The sequence below is a fragment of the Molossus molossus genome, unplaced genomic scaffold, assembly GCF_014108415.1.
Source record: "Molossus molossus isolate mMolMol1 unplaced genomic scaffold, mMolMol1.p scaffold_m16_p_1, whole genome shotgun sequence".
NCBI classification, from domain to species: domain Eukaryota; kingdom Metazoa; phylum Chordata; class Mammalia; order Chiroptera; family Molossidae; genus Molossus; species Molossus molossus.
In genome coordinates this window covers 101,258,878-101,274,950 of record NW_023425344.1, presented here as the reverse complement: position 1 = coordinate 101,274,950, position 16,073 = coordinate 101,258,878, and the positions used below count along the sequence as shown (strand labels likewise).

General features: G+C 42.9%; 1 protein-coding gene and 1 pseudogene across 2 annotated transcripts in view; one reads left to right on the top strand and one right to left on the bottom strand.

Moving 5' to 3' along the window:
- PDSS1 (decaprenyl diphosphate synthase subunit 1) overlaps positions 1-16,073 on the bottom strand; it is a 39,622-nt gene that overhangs the window by 1,962 nt on the left and 21,587 nt on the right. The window contains exons 6-9 of one of the 2 annotated variants that reach the window (XM_036257604.1): positions 8,010-8,090; positions 7,801-7,914; positions 4,228-4,341; positions 2,177-2,257 (exon numbers count right to left, since the gene is read on the bottom strand). In XM_036257604.1, coding sequence (XP_036113497.1) covers positions 2,177-2,257; positions 4,228-4,341; positions 7,801-7,914; positions 8,010-8,090 — 390 coding nt within the window. The remainder of the gene's footprint in view (positions 1-2,176; positions 2,258-4,227; positions 4,342-7,800; positions 7,915-8,009; positions 8,091-16,073) is intronic. The other variant, XM_036257603.1, reaches the window with a different exon arrangement.
- On the top strand, positions 13,134-14,649 carry LOC118627495 (annotated as a pseudogene).

The following is a 16,073-nucleotide window of genomic DNA, read 5'->3' as shown; positions in this document are numbered from 1 at the left end:
CACCTTCCTTTCTTGGTATTTTCAGACTTTTGTTGAAATACATCCACAAACAACTTACTCAGAAAATGCGTATTGGAAGCCAACTTTTTATTCCTTATGTGTGATGACTTTTGCCTTCAGAGTTACTGGACTGGATATAGAATTGTAGGTTTAAAATGTTTCCTCATCATTTGGAAGGCCTTGTTCACTGCCTGCTACTATTTGTTACATGATTGTATTGATGAATCTTAGGAGCTTTTCGCCTTTTCTTCCCTTGCTATTTACATTTTCGAAGATTTCCTCAATTCTGTGTTCCAATTGTTAGGAGTTAGTTTCCAGTCATTTAAAATTTCTAAGAGCTCATTCTTTTTCATTGTTTAAAGATAATATCCTGTTCATGTTTTATGAGTTCTGTTATTTTTGAATCCTATAATTATGCTTTTTCACTTTGTTTATCTTAGTCTCTTTCATTCAGCACACTTGAATCAGCTATTTAGTAATCCTACTAAAGAAATCTTAGTTGTCCATTCATACTTAATGAGGGAATAGTGATTAGGAGCTCTGGGTGGAAAGGGAGCTAGAATTGGAGAATTTGTTTAGAGACCATTCTGTGGAGTTTTTCCTAAGTACATTTATGCCTAGGCTTGCTGAAACTTGAGTGTCTTGCATAAGAGCTTCAGTCCCACTTCTGCCTTCGCCCTTCAGTAATACTGTTATTTCCGAAGCCAGAACTCCTCTCCCAGGCATAGCAACTTCTTTATCAGCTACAGCCCCTCTCAAATTGAATTTTTACTGGGACTTCCAAACTACCCTCCAAAAAAGGTGGTAACCCATAGCAAATTATGATGCTTAACAGTATAGAGAGTTAAAAGAGAAATACAGCCTTTGGAGGGGATTTGCTTTTTTGAAATTTAAAAAATCTAAAAGGTGCCCTCGCCAGTTTGGCTCAGTGGTTAGAGTGTCGGCCTGCAGACCAAAGAGACTTGGGTTTGATTCTGGTCAGGGGCATTACCTCAGTTCCAGTTAGGTCCCCAGCCCTGGTCAGAGTCGTGTGGGAGGCGCCCAGTTGATGTGTCTCTCTCGCCTCTCTCTCTCTCTCTCTCTCTCTCTCCCCTCCCCCTCCCTCTCCCCTCCCCCTCCCTCCCTCCCTCCCTCCCTCCCTATCTGAAGATAAATGGAAAAATATCCTCGGGCGAGGATTTACAAAAAAATCTAAAAGGCAGTTATTTGCAATTCTTTCAAGCATTTGACAAACTGGAGATCTCAGACCATATTTGTTTACTAAAAATTATATGCTTGCTTGATCTCAATAACTAGATTTATTAGTTCCAAGTGACTTTAGATTTGGGTCTTAGAAACAGTTGATTCTCAAAAGATAGTCATCAAAACAAATATACAGAAAGACCTAGCTTCAACAGAAAAGCACTGAGGATATATGACAATATATTTGAAATAAACTTAAAGCTCCAAAGGTTAAACAGTTTAGTTTGCCTATGTTGGTTTAATTTTTTAAGTTAACATTTCTTTAGTTACGCCTTTGTGGCAGTCATATAGGATGGACTAGGAAAAGGCCAATTTTGAGTAGACTGCTTAATAGTCTACCTGTGTGGCAAGGGTGAGGGCCTAGACTAGGTTGGAGGCAAGTCTGGTGACTGGGAGAAATTTGTGCTACTGACAGATGTAGGTAGACTGGTTTCAAACCAATGGGTCCTGCCCTGGCTGGTTATGCTCAGTGGTTAGAGCATCGGCCTACGGAACAATGAGTCACAGGTTCCATTCTGGTCAAGGGCGTGTCCATTGGCTGTGGTTCATCCCCGGCCCTGGTTGGGGTTGTGTGAGAGGCAACCAGATAATGTGCCCCTCTCATGTTGATGTTCCTCTCTGTCTCCCTCCCACGCTATCTGAAGATAAATAGAAAAACACACACACACACACACACACACACACACACACGTATGTGTCCATCCATCCATCCATCCTCAGGTGAGGATTAAAAAAAAAACAAGAAACCAATGGGTCCCAACCCTGACTGCATGTTAGAATCACTTGGGTAGCTTTAAAAAAATTACTGTCTTATCCTTACCCGAGACCAATTAAATTAGAATCAGTAGAAAGAATTCTGGAAGAAAAATGAATTACACAAGACTTTCCCTCTCAGTTATCTGCGGTTGCCTTTTTTCTTTTAAAATAATCTTACCTGTAGTACGTATTGTCGAGCTCTGTCCACATCTCCTGGCAAACTGAACCGTCTCATTATCATAGCATTCATTTCTGGGAACTAACCATAAAGAAAGAAAATATCAAATGTCCTAATACTAGTTTGTAACAATAGGAAAAAACAAAAGAGTGATCTGTTGATGTAGGGGAGCAATAATTGTAGCAATTAAAGTAGCAGAGCTAAGAAAGATCCATTTTCCATGCCCAAGGCCTGGGCTGGTGCAGTGTTCATCCTCATGTTCTATTCTGTCCTCGGTCCAAAGCTGAGTAGGAAAGAGAAGGAACAAACGACATCTCTAAAATCTCCTGATTTCTTTTATGGTTCTTGAAATTCCAGTAGAATCGCCAGAGGCCTGTTGGGCCTCTCCCCCAAGTTTTTAGTTCAGTGGGGGTGGGCCTGAGCATTGCTCACAAGTTCTGCTAGTGCCTGCCAACATTATGAGAACACTGGGCTAGGAAGAGGGTGGGAATCAGGTATTCTACTTTTAGTACTAACTAAATCTAGGGACACTTAAAAGCTATTGAGATTTCTGAGCAGGGGTTTAGAACAGAGCTCTGTCTCAGCGGCACTCAAGGCTGACTGCACGCCAGAATCATGTGGGGAGGTTTATAATCCAGTTGCCTGGGTCTGCTTCTAAAGACTGATTATTTTGGCTTGGGTCTGGCCCTGGCATCAGGATTTTAAACTTTCCAGGTGTTATTATTGTGTAGCCAAGGTTGAAAACAATTGAATTAGAGGAGAGGTAGAAATAGCAGTCAGAGTGCTGCGGTAAATTATAAAGACCAGTGCTAAGCTGATGGCAATAAGAGGTAAAAAGAAAACAGGTACAAAAGGCATTGAAGATAAAAACTATCTTCTATGATACGTAGCAATGATTTAGGAGAATAGTCACCATTTAACAGAACTAGGAAGCCAGGACACATTTTCTAGATCCAAGCTCCAGTGTTGGTGCTGCCACAGCTAAGTGAGTCCCTTAATCCCTTGGGTCCTAGCCACCCCATCTGTGTCATGAAGGAGCTCAACTACGTGATTTGAAATCCAGTAGCTCCTAACAGCTTATGGTTCCATGAAGTAAGAAGTAAGATGCTGTTTGGACACGTCAGCACTTACAGCAGTTGCCAGTTTTTCCCTGGCAGTGAGCCTGAGGGTGAAATAAATTGTTATCCTGAAACCACCACCACAGTATTAATAATCCTAGAAGATAAATGGGACACACAGAAAAACCTCAACCAGATGATGGCAGATGAGGGCGTAAGAATGTTCCTTTCAGGGCAAAGTATGTGTCAGAACAAAGTTCTAAACATGTAGAGGCCGCTAACGTGCTCATAGTATTTAGAGATAGCAACTGGTTAGTTTCCAAATGAAAACCAGTAATTTGCTTTAGCTATTGGTCTTTAAGAGTAAAATAATTTTTTTACAGGAAACAAATCAGGAAAGCTAAAATCAATCAATTTTAGTGGTTAAAAATTTAACCACAAAATTTAAGTTGTTGAAAGATACTTGTCTTAACACATTCTAAAACTGAATTTCTCGGTTATATCCTCACAGCTGATGTGATATTATCCTGGGCATCTGGTAAAATCTCCTTGTTTATGGTTATGAGCTTTTTCTGCACTATCAACAAGTGTGGTAAAAATGTGCTGATTGGAAAGTTTTGTTTATTCCTTTTATTATAAAAAGCATTGAGAAAGCAAAATTTGAAAAAAATATGTGCATTGAGTGTGAATACATCCTTCCTTTGAAACATGTACTGTGAGCAGTTTTACTATGCAAATATCAAACTCTTCCCCCAGGCTCCTGTCCCCTTCATGTGTATGTGGAGAAGCAATGAGAAACAACAGGAAGAACAGCTGCCTGCCTGCAGATTTAGTGAGAAATAAGTCACATTTTATTGGCTCCATCTCTGTTTTTAGAGAAGGAAAACCAGCTGCGGATTAATCAGATTCTGTCTCTGAAATCTAAACTATACCATAAACTAAACTACAAAGGATCAATCAATAAGCTGGAGTGAGCTTCAACAAAACAGGTACCTCTTTAAAGCACCACGCAGTCACAACAGCAGAAGCCTGTGCAGCTGGCGCAGGGGCTGGTGACAGTGATGGCAGCTGGAAGGACAGCTCCAGTCTGACATTTAGGTCTAGAGACTTAGCAAATAAGAGAATCAGAAGAAGAAAGGAGGTCTCTTAAAGGATATTTGAGAAGTCACTAATGTCTCACAGAAAAGAAACAAAACACTTCCATTTGTTTCTGAAGATTCAAAATCCGAGACCCATATCCTCTTTAAAGATTTAACGTGAGGTTTTTGTTCTTAAAGAAAATATGTACGCACATACTCATGGAAGGACACTGTTGTCACTGGGACCTCTCTAGAAATCCCGAAAATTTTCTTAGCCCCCCCCCCCCCCCCGTACCAACTCTTGTTGGGAAACCCCTTCAGAGAGGTGTCAAAAATAGTGAATTCCAGAGAGGAAATTGGTATCAAGTTGCTGGGTCCAACAAATGTCAAATTCGCCATGCTAAGTTAAAAAGGAAAAGTCGTTTCCTAAGGTCGGTTCTCTTGGTCCAGTGAGACTCCGTGTTCACAAATGGAAAAGTTCAAACATGGATTATTCTAATCTGCAAACAGAGCTCACCTGCCTATGGTCAAAGAGTACAAACACCTTACAACTACTCCACTGATTGGCTTGTCAGTCACCAACAATGAAAGCTGACACAGACTTTTGAGTGTTGTCAGTACGTTTGCAGTGCCAGAGTGCACCGGCTACCTCCTCGGGGGAAGACCTGCTGCACACCAGACAAGCTCATCAGGTACCAGCCGTTACAGCAGTGGCAGTAATGCTACCCTGCGTAGTAAAACGGAGAGTGGGCTTAGAAGACTTGGAGTGTTTAACTGCCTGCTGTGCTGTTTACTAAATGTTTGATTTTGGCCAGGTCTGAGCACCACTTTCTTATTTGTAGACTGGACATAATACCTAACCCCAAAAGAGGATTTGTGAGTTTAGAGAGAATGTATGAAAGAATCCTTTGCAAACTATGAAAACAATGCATTTTCATTAAATGGAGAGCAAGCACACTGCAATCCTCAGCAGAGCCTACACTTGATGTTTTATTTGAAAACAATTTATAAATACATATCTGACTAGTTTTGGCCCATGTGCCACAAGACAGAACAGTCAGCCTGCTTAGGAAACAGGTCCTGTCCAGAGTCATTTCCTGCTCAGTCTCATTCTGTGTTCCCGTTTCTAAGGCTTCATTGTGCCTTTAAGTCCTCCCACTGCCTGCTGGGCGGATGGGAAAAGTGCTGTCTGGTGAGGGTGAGTGTGTGCCTCGTGATGCTGGATTTCCCAGAAACACACAAGACTGTGGTTTGGGGCCCTGTAAGCTTTGTTCCTTATCCTTGTTTTCCTTTTTAAACTAGAATTTTTCACTCTCTTGTAGATTACTGACAAATCAGTATGTAGGAGTGGTCCATTTTCTTCCTGACTATATCTGAAGGCAGAATTACTCATTACTCCTGTGTAGAAGAAAGCAAATTAGTTCCTCTTGAAATATGTTCATAGTAAAACAACCACAAGAAGTATCTATTCTCAGTCACCTTAAGGTTTAAGTTGTACTTGGCTGTTAACTTAGTATCGTGGAGTTCACGACAATTATTTATAATTAAGATCATTTTTTAAGCTGTGGTACATATACACAATGGAGTACTATGCAGCTGTAAGAAAGAAAGATCTCTTATCCTTTGAGACGACATGGAGGGACCTGGAGAGTATTATCCTAAGCAAAACAAACCAAGCAGAGAAAGACAAATATCACATGCTCTCACTTATTTGTGGAATACAATGAATATAACAATCTGAGGAACAGGGTAGACCCAGAGATGTGGAAGTAGGGTACAGACTTAATAATCCTCAGAAGAGGGGCGAGGGGGAGATAAACCATAGTACTCATATACGTATAACCAGTGGACATGGACAACAAAGATGGGAGGAATGGGGAGGAGGGTGTCAATGGGGAAAAAAGGAGAAACAAAAGTAAATAAAAAAAATTTTTTTTAAATCACTTTTTAGTAGACTGTAAGGTGCTTCAGGGAACGGCCTGTTTCTTCATCGTCTTGTTAACCTCAGGGCCTAGCTGAAGGAATCTTCACCGAACTGGCAGAATCTTGGTGCACTTAGCCCATCCAGTTCTGTATTCGCACTCACTAACCAGGGTTGGGTTAGGAGTACATGAATTCTTTTAGTTCTACAGATGGGAGCCAGTGATTGATCTTTCTCATCTCGGGCATACCTTTACATGGCTCATGAGTCCTGTATTTTTGGTGTGGGGTTAATGGTAAAGAAAATGTTCCTCACTCATGCTTTAATGTATACAAGGGGATTTTATAAAATTTTGTCAGAACTTGGCACATGTATTAACATTCTTGAGTTCGTCTATCTAAATAGGAGAAAAGACCTACCTATAGCACACCTTTCGCTTCTCGCCTCTGCCTCAAATGTCCTGTTCTGCAAAGTGCTCGGCATCTCACAGCCCTCATTCCTCAGCGACTGCTGTCCACGAGTGCTGCTCGTGGTAACCTGGCCCAGCCCCAGGCCACCAGCCTCCTCAGAAGAATTGCCCTGGTTATGGCTCTACATAGCGGAAAAAAGATGATCTCTCCTTTTTTGGTCAGAAACTGATCAAAAGCCAAGTCACTGGTTTCTGTTATATTAAAATGGAATCATTGAGTTCTATGGAAGACAGAATTTAAATCTCTGAAAGGCTTCAAGTTACTAAAATTTCAGGCCAAAAAGCTAATTTTTAATTTCATGGCATGGCGATGAACATCTTACTGCTTTGCTAAATAATAAATACATACTACTACGATGAAATCTTTTAAAAGGATGTCCAAACACCAGCCAGCGTCCCACTTACTGCAAATGACATTTGGCACGACCAAAGCATCCAGAGCAGGCTGTGACACCGTCTCCTTGACAGTTCCCGGCGCTCTTCACCCATACTAAGAATAGGAAGGCAGCTTTCCTTCTTGACACCCTCAGTGTGAGGGAGGGAGGAACTGTGGTTCCAGCAGTGACTCCACTGACTTCCTGCCATTTTGAGGCAGTGGCCACGGCCCTCAGAGCAGCAGACAGTTCCATTACACGTCTAGAACTGGAGACGGTCCCCAAATTCCTTAGGCCTGGAGGCCCTTCCTGTGCCTTCGAAGGGGTTCTGAGGCACACCGAGTCCAGCCCTAGAATCAAGCTGTGGAAACCACCTTGTCGGTGCTCTAAATACAAGGAAGAATCATAACGCTACCTTAAATGCATACAGCACTTCATTTACACAGTAGCCCCATGAATATTACCTCAGTTAATCCTCACAACAACCCTGGCACGAAGGCTGTAATCTCAGTTTTCCAGATAAGGAAACATCAAGCTCAGAGGTGAAATGATTGGCCCCAACGTCTGAGTCACAGAGCCAGGATCAAATCCAGATCTGAGGTCTCTGACCTAAATACATACAGTACTGCTGCTGCTCATCCGAACCTTGCCATCCGCTGTGCCCGGAGACGGGTTCTGTAGCGGTGCCCAGCAGTGTGTCAAAGGGACTTTGGTAAAACTTACCTGCTGACAAGCAAATAAGACAGGGCCGGTGGCTAACCCGAGCTTCAGATCAGCTGACGTTGGTTTGCCCATCTGCTCAGAACATGAGGTGAAGTCCAGTACATCATCTATTAGCTAGTGAAGGACAAAAGGAATGTCATAAGCATCACCACCCCATTACAGCCGCGCCTCCCACTGTACAACGGGCCAGTCTTACAAAGTGGACCAACCTGAAAAGCTATTCCCACATTTTTTCCGTATTGATAGGCAATCTCATGCACCACTGGGTCAGGGCATCCTAGGACAGAGACCTGAAACAGAGACAATTCTGAGATAAGCAACCAGCAGGCAGGAACAAGGCAGCCAACCACTGAGTGGAAGGAGTCAGACACCTGTTCCCTCAAGTAAGAGGCACTCAGGTTAGATTGTGCAAAACCAGGAAATACTGCTATCAGGAGACAACTGTGTGGGGTTATGAGTGCTGACCCCCAGGCGGTCAAAAATCCACAGCATAACTTTTTTTTTCCTGTACGTGCCCTTAGCGGGAACCAAACCCGGGACTCTCTGGTCCGCAGGCCGATGCTCCCACCGCTGAGCCAAACTGGCCAGGGCCACGGCATAACTTTTAACTTCCCCAAAACTTAATTACTAAAAGTCTGCTGTGGACCAAAGCCTTACCAATAATATGAACAGTCGATTAACATATTTTGCGTGTTAGATGTATTATGTATATTATATATATCATATTCTTACAGTAAAGCTAGAGAAAAGTGTTAAGAAAATCACAAGGAAAATACACTTATTTATTGGGGAAAATTTGCATATAAGTAGACCCGTACAGTTCAAACTTGTGTTAAGGGTCAACTGTACTTGTGTTTCTAATGAAAAGATTTCAGTCTCAAATCATTTTCTTAAATTCTAAGAAAACGACCTCCCTTCTCCCTTCTTTTCACAGGATAAACCCTCTTTCCCACTACTTAAGGAAAACAGCTATATCAGACCAGTACTGCTAGTGCGCTTTTTTTTTTTTTTTTTTATCCTCACTGGAGGACATTTTTCCATTTTTTGTTCAGGTAGAGTGGGAGGGAGAGAGAGGAACAGAGAGAGAGAGAAACATCGATGTGAAAGGAACACATCGAGTGGCTGCCACCCGCACGAATGACCAGAGCCGGTGACAAACTGCAACCAAGGTACATGCCCTTAGCGGGAACCGAACCCGGGTCTCTCAGGACCGCAGGCCGACGCTCTAACCGCTGAGCCAAACCGGCCAGGGCGCTAGTGCGCTTTTTTATGTGCAGAAGAAACAGGCTCCAATGTAAAATTCTGGCTTCTAGCCCTCAAGAACTGTCCCAGTTGTTGGCTTTATTTTTCTATTGATTTAGTCCTTATTTTAGGGATAGGTACCTACTATAATCCATACACACAATTTTGCCATATATATATTTCCCCATTTGTAATCCATTTAAATAGGTTTTTAGTGATTTTACTTATTTCTGAAATGCAGTTATTTTTTCTTGAATGCAGTTATGTCTGTAATCGCCTCAAGCTTCATACATAGATTCTTTCATTATCATAGGATCTTCCCTGGTCCTACGTTCTCCTCTGTATTTTTTTTTTTTCTTTCCTTTCCAGTGGGGGAGAAATAAGACTTTTAGCCAAGTCTTTCTTAAAACTCTAAAAAAACTAGCTGGCATTGGCCATTTGAGTCCAGTTCCTGCTCCTCTGCTAAGCATGCTAAGCAGGCCCAGGCACACTCTCGGGAAATAAAGACGGTAAAAACCCAAACAGGGGAAGGGGACAGGCATCTACTCCACTAACACTGCTATGCTGCTTCTCAAGGGCAACAAAATGGAAGCTCAGAGAGTTCGAGTAATGTACCCGAGTAAGTGAAGCGCTCTGAGATCTGCCCCATCCGCATCCAGCTCTCATCTGCTGGCTGACACGGAAATGAGCTACTTAGTGGCTGCGAAGGGACCGTTCTGCTCGGACTCCAACCACTACAGTGTGAAGACCACTGCTCATCCCCACTCCCCAACCCAAAGTAAAGACTGTCTGGATCTGTCTGATCACAACTAGGAAAATAAGCAAAACCAGAAAGCAGGGATGATGACAGGAAAGGAACGTGGCTGTTCTTGGCACCAGAGGAGAGACACACGTATATTTCTGGAAGTGGGTGGAACGGTTGCATGAAAGACTGGAGCTCGGCAGTCCGTTGTGTCTGAAGCAGGTGCACAGCCAGGCCAGGGGTGCACATGGGCATCTTTTTGGGGAAGGGCCACACCTCTGGTGAGATTCTCTTGTCTCAAAAAAGATCAGGAAGTACTGTTTGCGTGGGCAGGGCCATCGCAATATATGTTTATCAAGCATCTCTATCTTTGAAGTATTTGTGCCTTTAAGTTACGAGATATATTCTCATAAGATACATACGTGCATTGTAATTTTAGTTATTAAAAATAGTGGAGATTATTGGAGCTCTACCATTACATTTTTGTTGTCAAAAATGAACTGAAAATATCAGGAGGAAACATATATAACATCACCACAAATAAAAAGCTAACGTTCTTTTTTTGCTGTTGTTAATCCTCACCCAAGGATATTCTTCCATTGATTTTTAGACAGAGTGGGAGGGAGAGAGAGAGACTCATCGACAGGTTGCCTCCTGCAGGACCCTGACCAGGATCTGGGATTGAACCTGCAACCCAGGTATGTGCCCTTGAATGGAATTGAACCCGCAACCCTTTGGTCTGAGGGCTGATGCTCCAACTGCTGAGCCAAATCAGCCAGGGCAAGAACTAATATTCTTAATATATAAAGAGATCTTTAACACTCGGGAGGGGAGGCAGGCGGTGGCAGGGAGACCAAACACCCATCAGAAAGTAGGCAAAAGACAAGTCACAAAAATTAAAGATATAAAAATGACCCTTAAGAGTTTCAGAAGCTGTTCAACTTCACCCAGAAAGGAGAAATGCAAATTAAAACTCCACTGCAGTCCCGTTTCTCATCGATTATCAGACTGGCAAAAATGTACATCTTACGACACATTCAGAGACTGAGGGGAAGCGGGCAGGAGGCTCTCCCCAGCTGCTGGTGGGAACGCCCGCGGTGCCGTCCTCGCGGAGCGAGCTTAACTAACAAAACAACACCTACCGTTACCTTACACTGTGCCCTGACGGTACGCCTCTCGCAATACAAGAACACATTTCCACAAATTAGTCATTGTAGTACATTTGTGGTTGAGAACTATTGGAAACTGAAATGCTTGGGTGGCTAAGTAAACCATGGTATGTCCACACAATGGGATATGAGGTAGCCGTGTAGAAAGTGAGGAAGGTTCTACAGACCTTCCATGAAGGTTCAGCATGGAATCATTTCTATGATACATTGCTAACTGAAGAAAGCAAGGTGCAGAAGCAAAACAAAACAACAAAAAGGAGCATAGCATACTACTTTTTGTTGTAAGAAGTAGAAATAATATACATGTATCTACTCATTTGTGTAAAGAGAACCATAAAGCAAGGAGACTGGTTTTTTATGGGGAGCGGGAACAGGGGTAAGAGGAGCAGAACCTCTGTACAGTTCTGACTCATGGAGCTATGTTAATGTTTCACGCTCAAAACAGTAACTCAAAACCAAAACCCAAGATCAGTAAGAATGGGAGGGACCCTTAACATGGAATAGAAAGCACCTACCTAACTGTATTTCAAATAACATGATCACACTGAAATTAGAGAAAGATAACGTTTGAACACAGAATTTTAACTATATTATCCTCAGACTAAAGACAAAAAAACTATAAACAAATACCGAACTCTGGCTACTAGGTTTGTTTTTCAGAGACGTGCGTTATCGTCCTTCTGGCTCCTGTGGTGTATTCCAGGGCTGAGCGAATCAGGATGTGTGGAGAGCGGGCGCCGGGTTCCTCACTGCCGGGGAAGGCCGCACAAACAGGAGAGACAGAATGCTGGACCAAATCAGCAATCAGTATGATAACCTCATGGTTTTAAATAAACACAGATGAATAGAAAAAGACAGATATACACACATCTACATACATGTGTTATACAACATGTATTTCCTAGCTCTGTCCATTGGGGGTACCTAGAAACAGACATCTAGAACTGAGGTCTTGGTTTCTAAATACGTCCTTCCACCACAGGGAACGAGGGCTGCTGGAGAAATGATGGGTCCCAGTGCTAGGAAGGACAAGATGAATCTCCCAAAAATGAAGTGGTGAAAGAATCATATGGATATATGCTAACTAAACAAAGGAGCCAGGTTAAAGGGCCTTCCCCACTGGCCAATTAAGTATTAGATAACAATTCTTTATCCAAAGAATAAAGAATCCAAGTCTGGCTGGTGTGGCTCAGTGGAGTGAGCATCGTCCCATGGACTGAGAGATCCTGATTAGATTCCCCGTCAGGGCACATGCCCCAGTTTCAGGCTTGATCCCCACTGGGGGATGTGCAAGAGGCAGCCAATCGATGTTTCTACCTCTCCCCTCCTCTCTCTCTCAATATCAATAAAAACATATTTTAAGAAAAAATAAGAATCCAAGAGTTGCCCAGCTGGTATGGCTCAGTGGTTGAGCATCAACCCATGCACCAAGAGGTCACCGGTTCTATTCTGTCAAGGCATATGCTCAGGTTGTGGGCCTAATCCCCAGTGGAGGGCATGCAGGAGGCAGCCAATTGATGTTCTCTCTCATCAATGTTTCTCTCTCTCGCTCCCTCTTTCTTCCTCTAATATCAATAAAGAAAAACAAATTAAAAAAAAAGAAAAGAATCCAAGAGTCCATATAGACAAAAATCTTCCTTAAAATACCAACTCAACTGTAGAAACATGATACAGAGAAATAATGGAATTAAAACACCCATTTGGCAACCAGCATAGTAATTACTGCCTCAGGAAAGGATTATAAATAGATGCTAAAACCAGAGATTGGGAGTTTAAACTTGAAAGTGAAGAAACATGGCAGGCACCACCCTAGTCAGATGACCAAAGTGAACATCACTAGTAGGATAATAGGACTGTTACAGAATAAAAGAGACCACGGATTCATGACAACTAAATGCAACATGAGGTCGTGGATTGGATCCTGGACCAGAAAAATATTGTTTCCATTTGTTATAACAGTATTAGGACAACTGGCAAAATCTGAAGAAGGTTTATCTGTAGATTAAATAACAATATCATAACCAAAATATGGAGTGTTCTACAAATAGGGCCCACTTAAAACTCGGTGGTGGCACTCTGTATCTTTGAAAACTAAACAACAGGAGAGCTCATTGATTCCAAGCCACATGCACCCACATAAATTCAGAAAAAAAGAGGAAAACAAATAAATGTAGAAATATTATACCCAGTTCTCAGTTCAAATCCCAGCTCAGCCACTGTCGGACTGAATAGCACTGGATGGGCAACCAGACCGCGTAGGCCTCGTTCCCATCAGATTTTCTGGAGCACAAGTCACAGCTTTCACTGTAGACTATAGAATGTATTTGGCGTGACTATGTATATAAATAAATAGCTAATCATCTAAGATTACTTCTATTTTAATATCAGTGTCACAAAACAATCCTAGACACTGAAATACAATGAGTGGTTAAAAATGGGGGTGGGGGGGGTTTTAGTAGAAGGAATTATAAGCTGCTAAATTTCCTTCAAATTCCAAAACATCATGGAATTCTATTAGTTTTTCTGTAATAATCCTGATGTTTAAACTCTTTCTCTTTCCGATGGTGACGACCTCCCCACGACAATATGCCTCCTGCTAAGGATCTCCTTCATACTCTCCAGAAGAGAAGAGGAAACACAAGAAGCTTCTGGTCAGAGCCCCAATTCCTACTTCATGGATGTGAAATGCCCAGGGTGCTATAGAACCACCACCGTCTCTAGCCAGGCACCAACAGCAGTTTTGTATGCTGGCTGTTGCAGCGTTCTCTGTCAGCCCGCAGGAGGAAAGGCAAGGCTCGCAGAAGGATGCTCCTTCAGAAGGAAGCAGCACTAAGTGCACCTCTTTATCCCGCTTTTGGCATCTCCAATTTGTTTCACATACATTCTTTTGGAGTCCACATATATTTGCATTTTAAATACCAGGGCTATATAAAAATAGCAATTTTGAAAACATAGCCCCTCTGGAAATTTCCACCCATAGGCACTTAACATATAGAAACTTTTATTCAGAGAGCCCACACTGATTTTGCTTTATTATTCTAATAGCACTGGAATTTATTAATAAATCCCATGCCAGTGGGTAGTTCTGGGATGATGCCAGCATGCCTCCTAGTGGACAGCATGAAACATTTCATTTTTAATAGGGCTGAGCCATGCCAACATTCACATCCACTGTTTACTTGCTAATCTGGGAAGGACAAGGTGCTCTTTATGAACCGATACATGTGCCTTGGCTTCCTAAGCAGAGGACAGTGACCATAATTAAGCCTTTCTTGAATGACTCTTCTTGGACCCTTGATAGGAATCGATCACTGAGGGCGTTAGTTCCTATTCTGGCTCCGAGTGGTGTTGCTGCCACGTGCCCAAGAGATGTCTGTCTTGTGTGGACAGTGATTCTCTGTTTCTCGTTCCAACAGCCCCTTCACCTGCTAGTGCTTCTAGCCTTAGGCGCGAGCTGGCGAACTCACCAGTGGGCTTCACTGCACACACCAGGGAGTCTTATAAGGATGGATCTGGAGCTTCACAGAAACTTTGGCCATCACGGGTATAATCAAATAATCATGGCACCCATTTTAAATATGTCATTCTTTTAGTTGGCATTTGTGGCTGTCATATTTTCATCTGTCTTTTAAAAAAAAACTTGCAATTTCTTGGAAATAAAAATACCCCTTTTAATAAAGACATAAGTGGCTGAAATTGTGGCTAGCATATTCTACATAATTCACATTCCTTGGGGTTTCAATTAGGTCTTTTTTAGAAAGAAAATGTTGTCCTCATTCTTTTCTGGCTCACAATTATCCATTTCTTGACACTTTTCAAAACAGTGACCCTACTGGTGTCTGAGAGGCCGGAGGAAAAGCTCTTTAACTGTACTTACGTTAACAGTGTATCACGACGGCAAGTCATATTTGCCCCTTGCAGGTTTTCATTCTTGTTCTTTAGTTACAAGGGATTGTTACTTGCTCAGGTTTCATATGTTACATCTGTTAGGCTGAGACATGCTACAGGGATTATTCTTTGGAGAGAACTCTCATTTATGAGCTAGCACTGGACCCCACACATTTTTAGTCTACAGATTAAGGACAATGCTAACTGAGCTCTTATTTTTTAATCCTCACCTGAGGACATTTTTTTTTCCATTTATCTTCAGATAGAGTGGGAGGGAGGGAGAGAGACGGGGGGGCGGGGGGAGAGAAACATTGATGTGAGAGAGACTGGCTGCCTCCCTCATGACCCGGACCAGGGCCGGGGACTGAACCGCAACTGAGGTACGTGCCTTTGACTGGAATCGAACCTGAGAGTCTTTAGTGTGCGGGTCGACACTCTAACTGCTGAGCTTTTAAAAAGTATGTGTGCCCTGGCCTGTCTGGCTCAGCGGTTAGAGTGTTGGCCCACAGACCAGAGAGTCCCAGGTTGGGTTTCCCATAGGGGCATGTACCTCAGTTACAGTTTGTATCTGGCCCCGGTTGGGGTTGTGTGGGGGCAGACAGTCGTAGTGTCTCTGTCATGTCGATGTTTCTTTCTCTCTCTGCCCCCTCTCTCCTTCCCACCCTATCTGAAGATAAATGCAAAAATCTCCTCGGGTGAGAATAAAAAGTATGTGGGCCCTGGCTGGTTTAGCTCAGTGGTTAGAGGCGCACGGATTGATGAGTCTCAGGTTCAATTCCAGTCAAGGACAAGGACCTTAGTTGCGGTTCATCCCCAGCCCTGGTGCAGGAGGCAACCAGTTAGTGTGTCTCTCTCACATCCATGTTTCCCCCCCCCTCCCCCCTTTCCCACTGTATCTGATGATAAATAGAAAAATATCCTTTGGGTAAGGCTTAAAAAAAAAAAAGTATGTGGAGAGTGGAGGGAAGGCCAGGGAGAATGTTAAGAAAAAGTTATAGGCCCTGGCTGGTTTGGCTCAGCGGTTAGAGCATCGGCCTGTGGTCCAGAGAGGCCCGGGTTCGGTTCCCGCTAAGGGCATGTACCTTGGTTGCAGTTTGTCCCCAGCCCTGGTTGGGTGGTGCAGGAGACAGCCCCTCGATGTGTCCCTTTCATGTCGATGTTTCTCTCTCTCTCTCTCTCTTCCTCTCTCTCCCTCCCAATCTGTCTGAACAGAAAATGGAAAAATGTCCTTG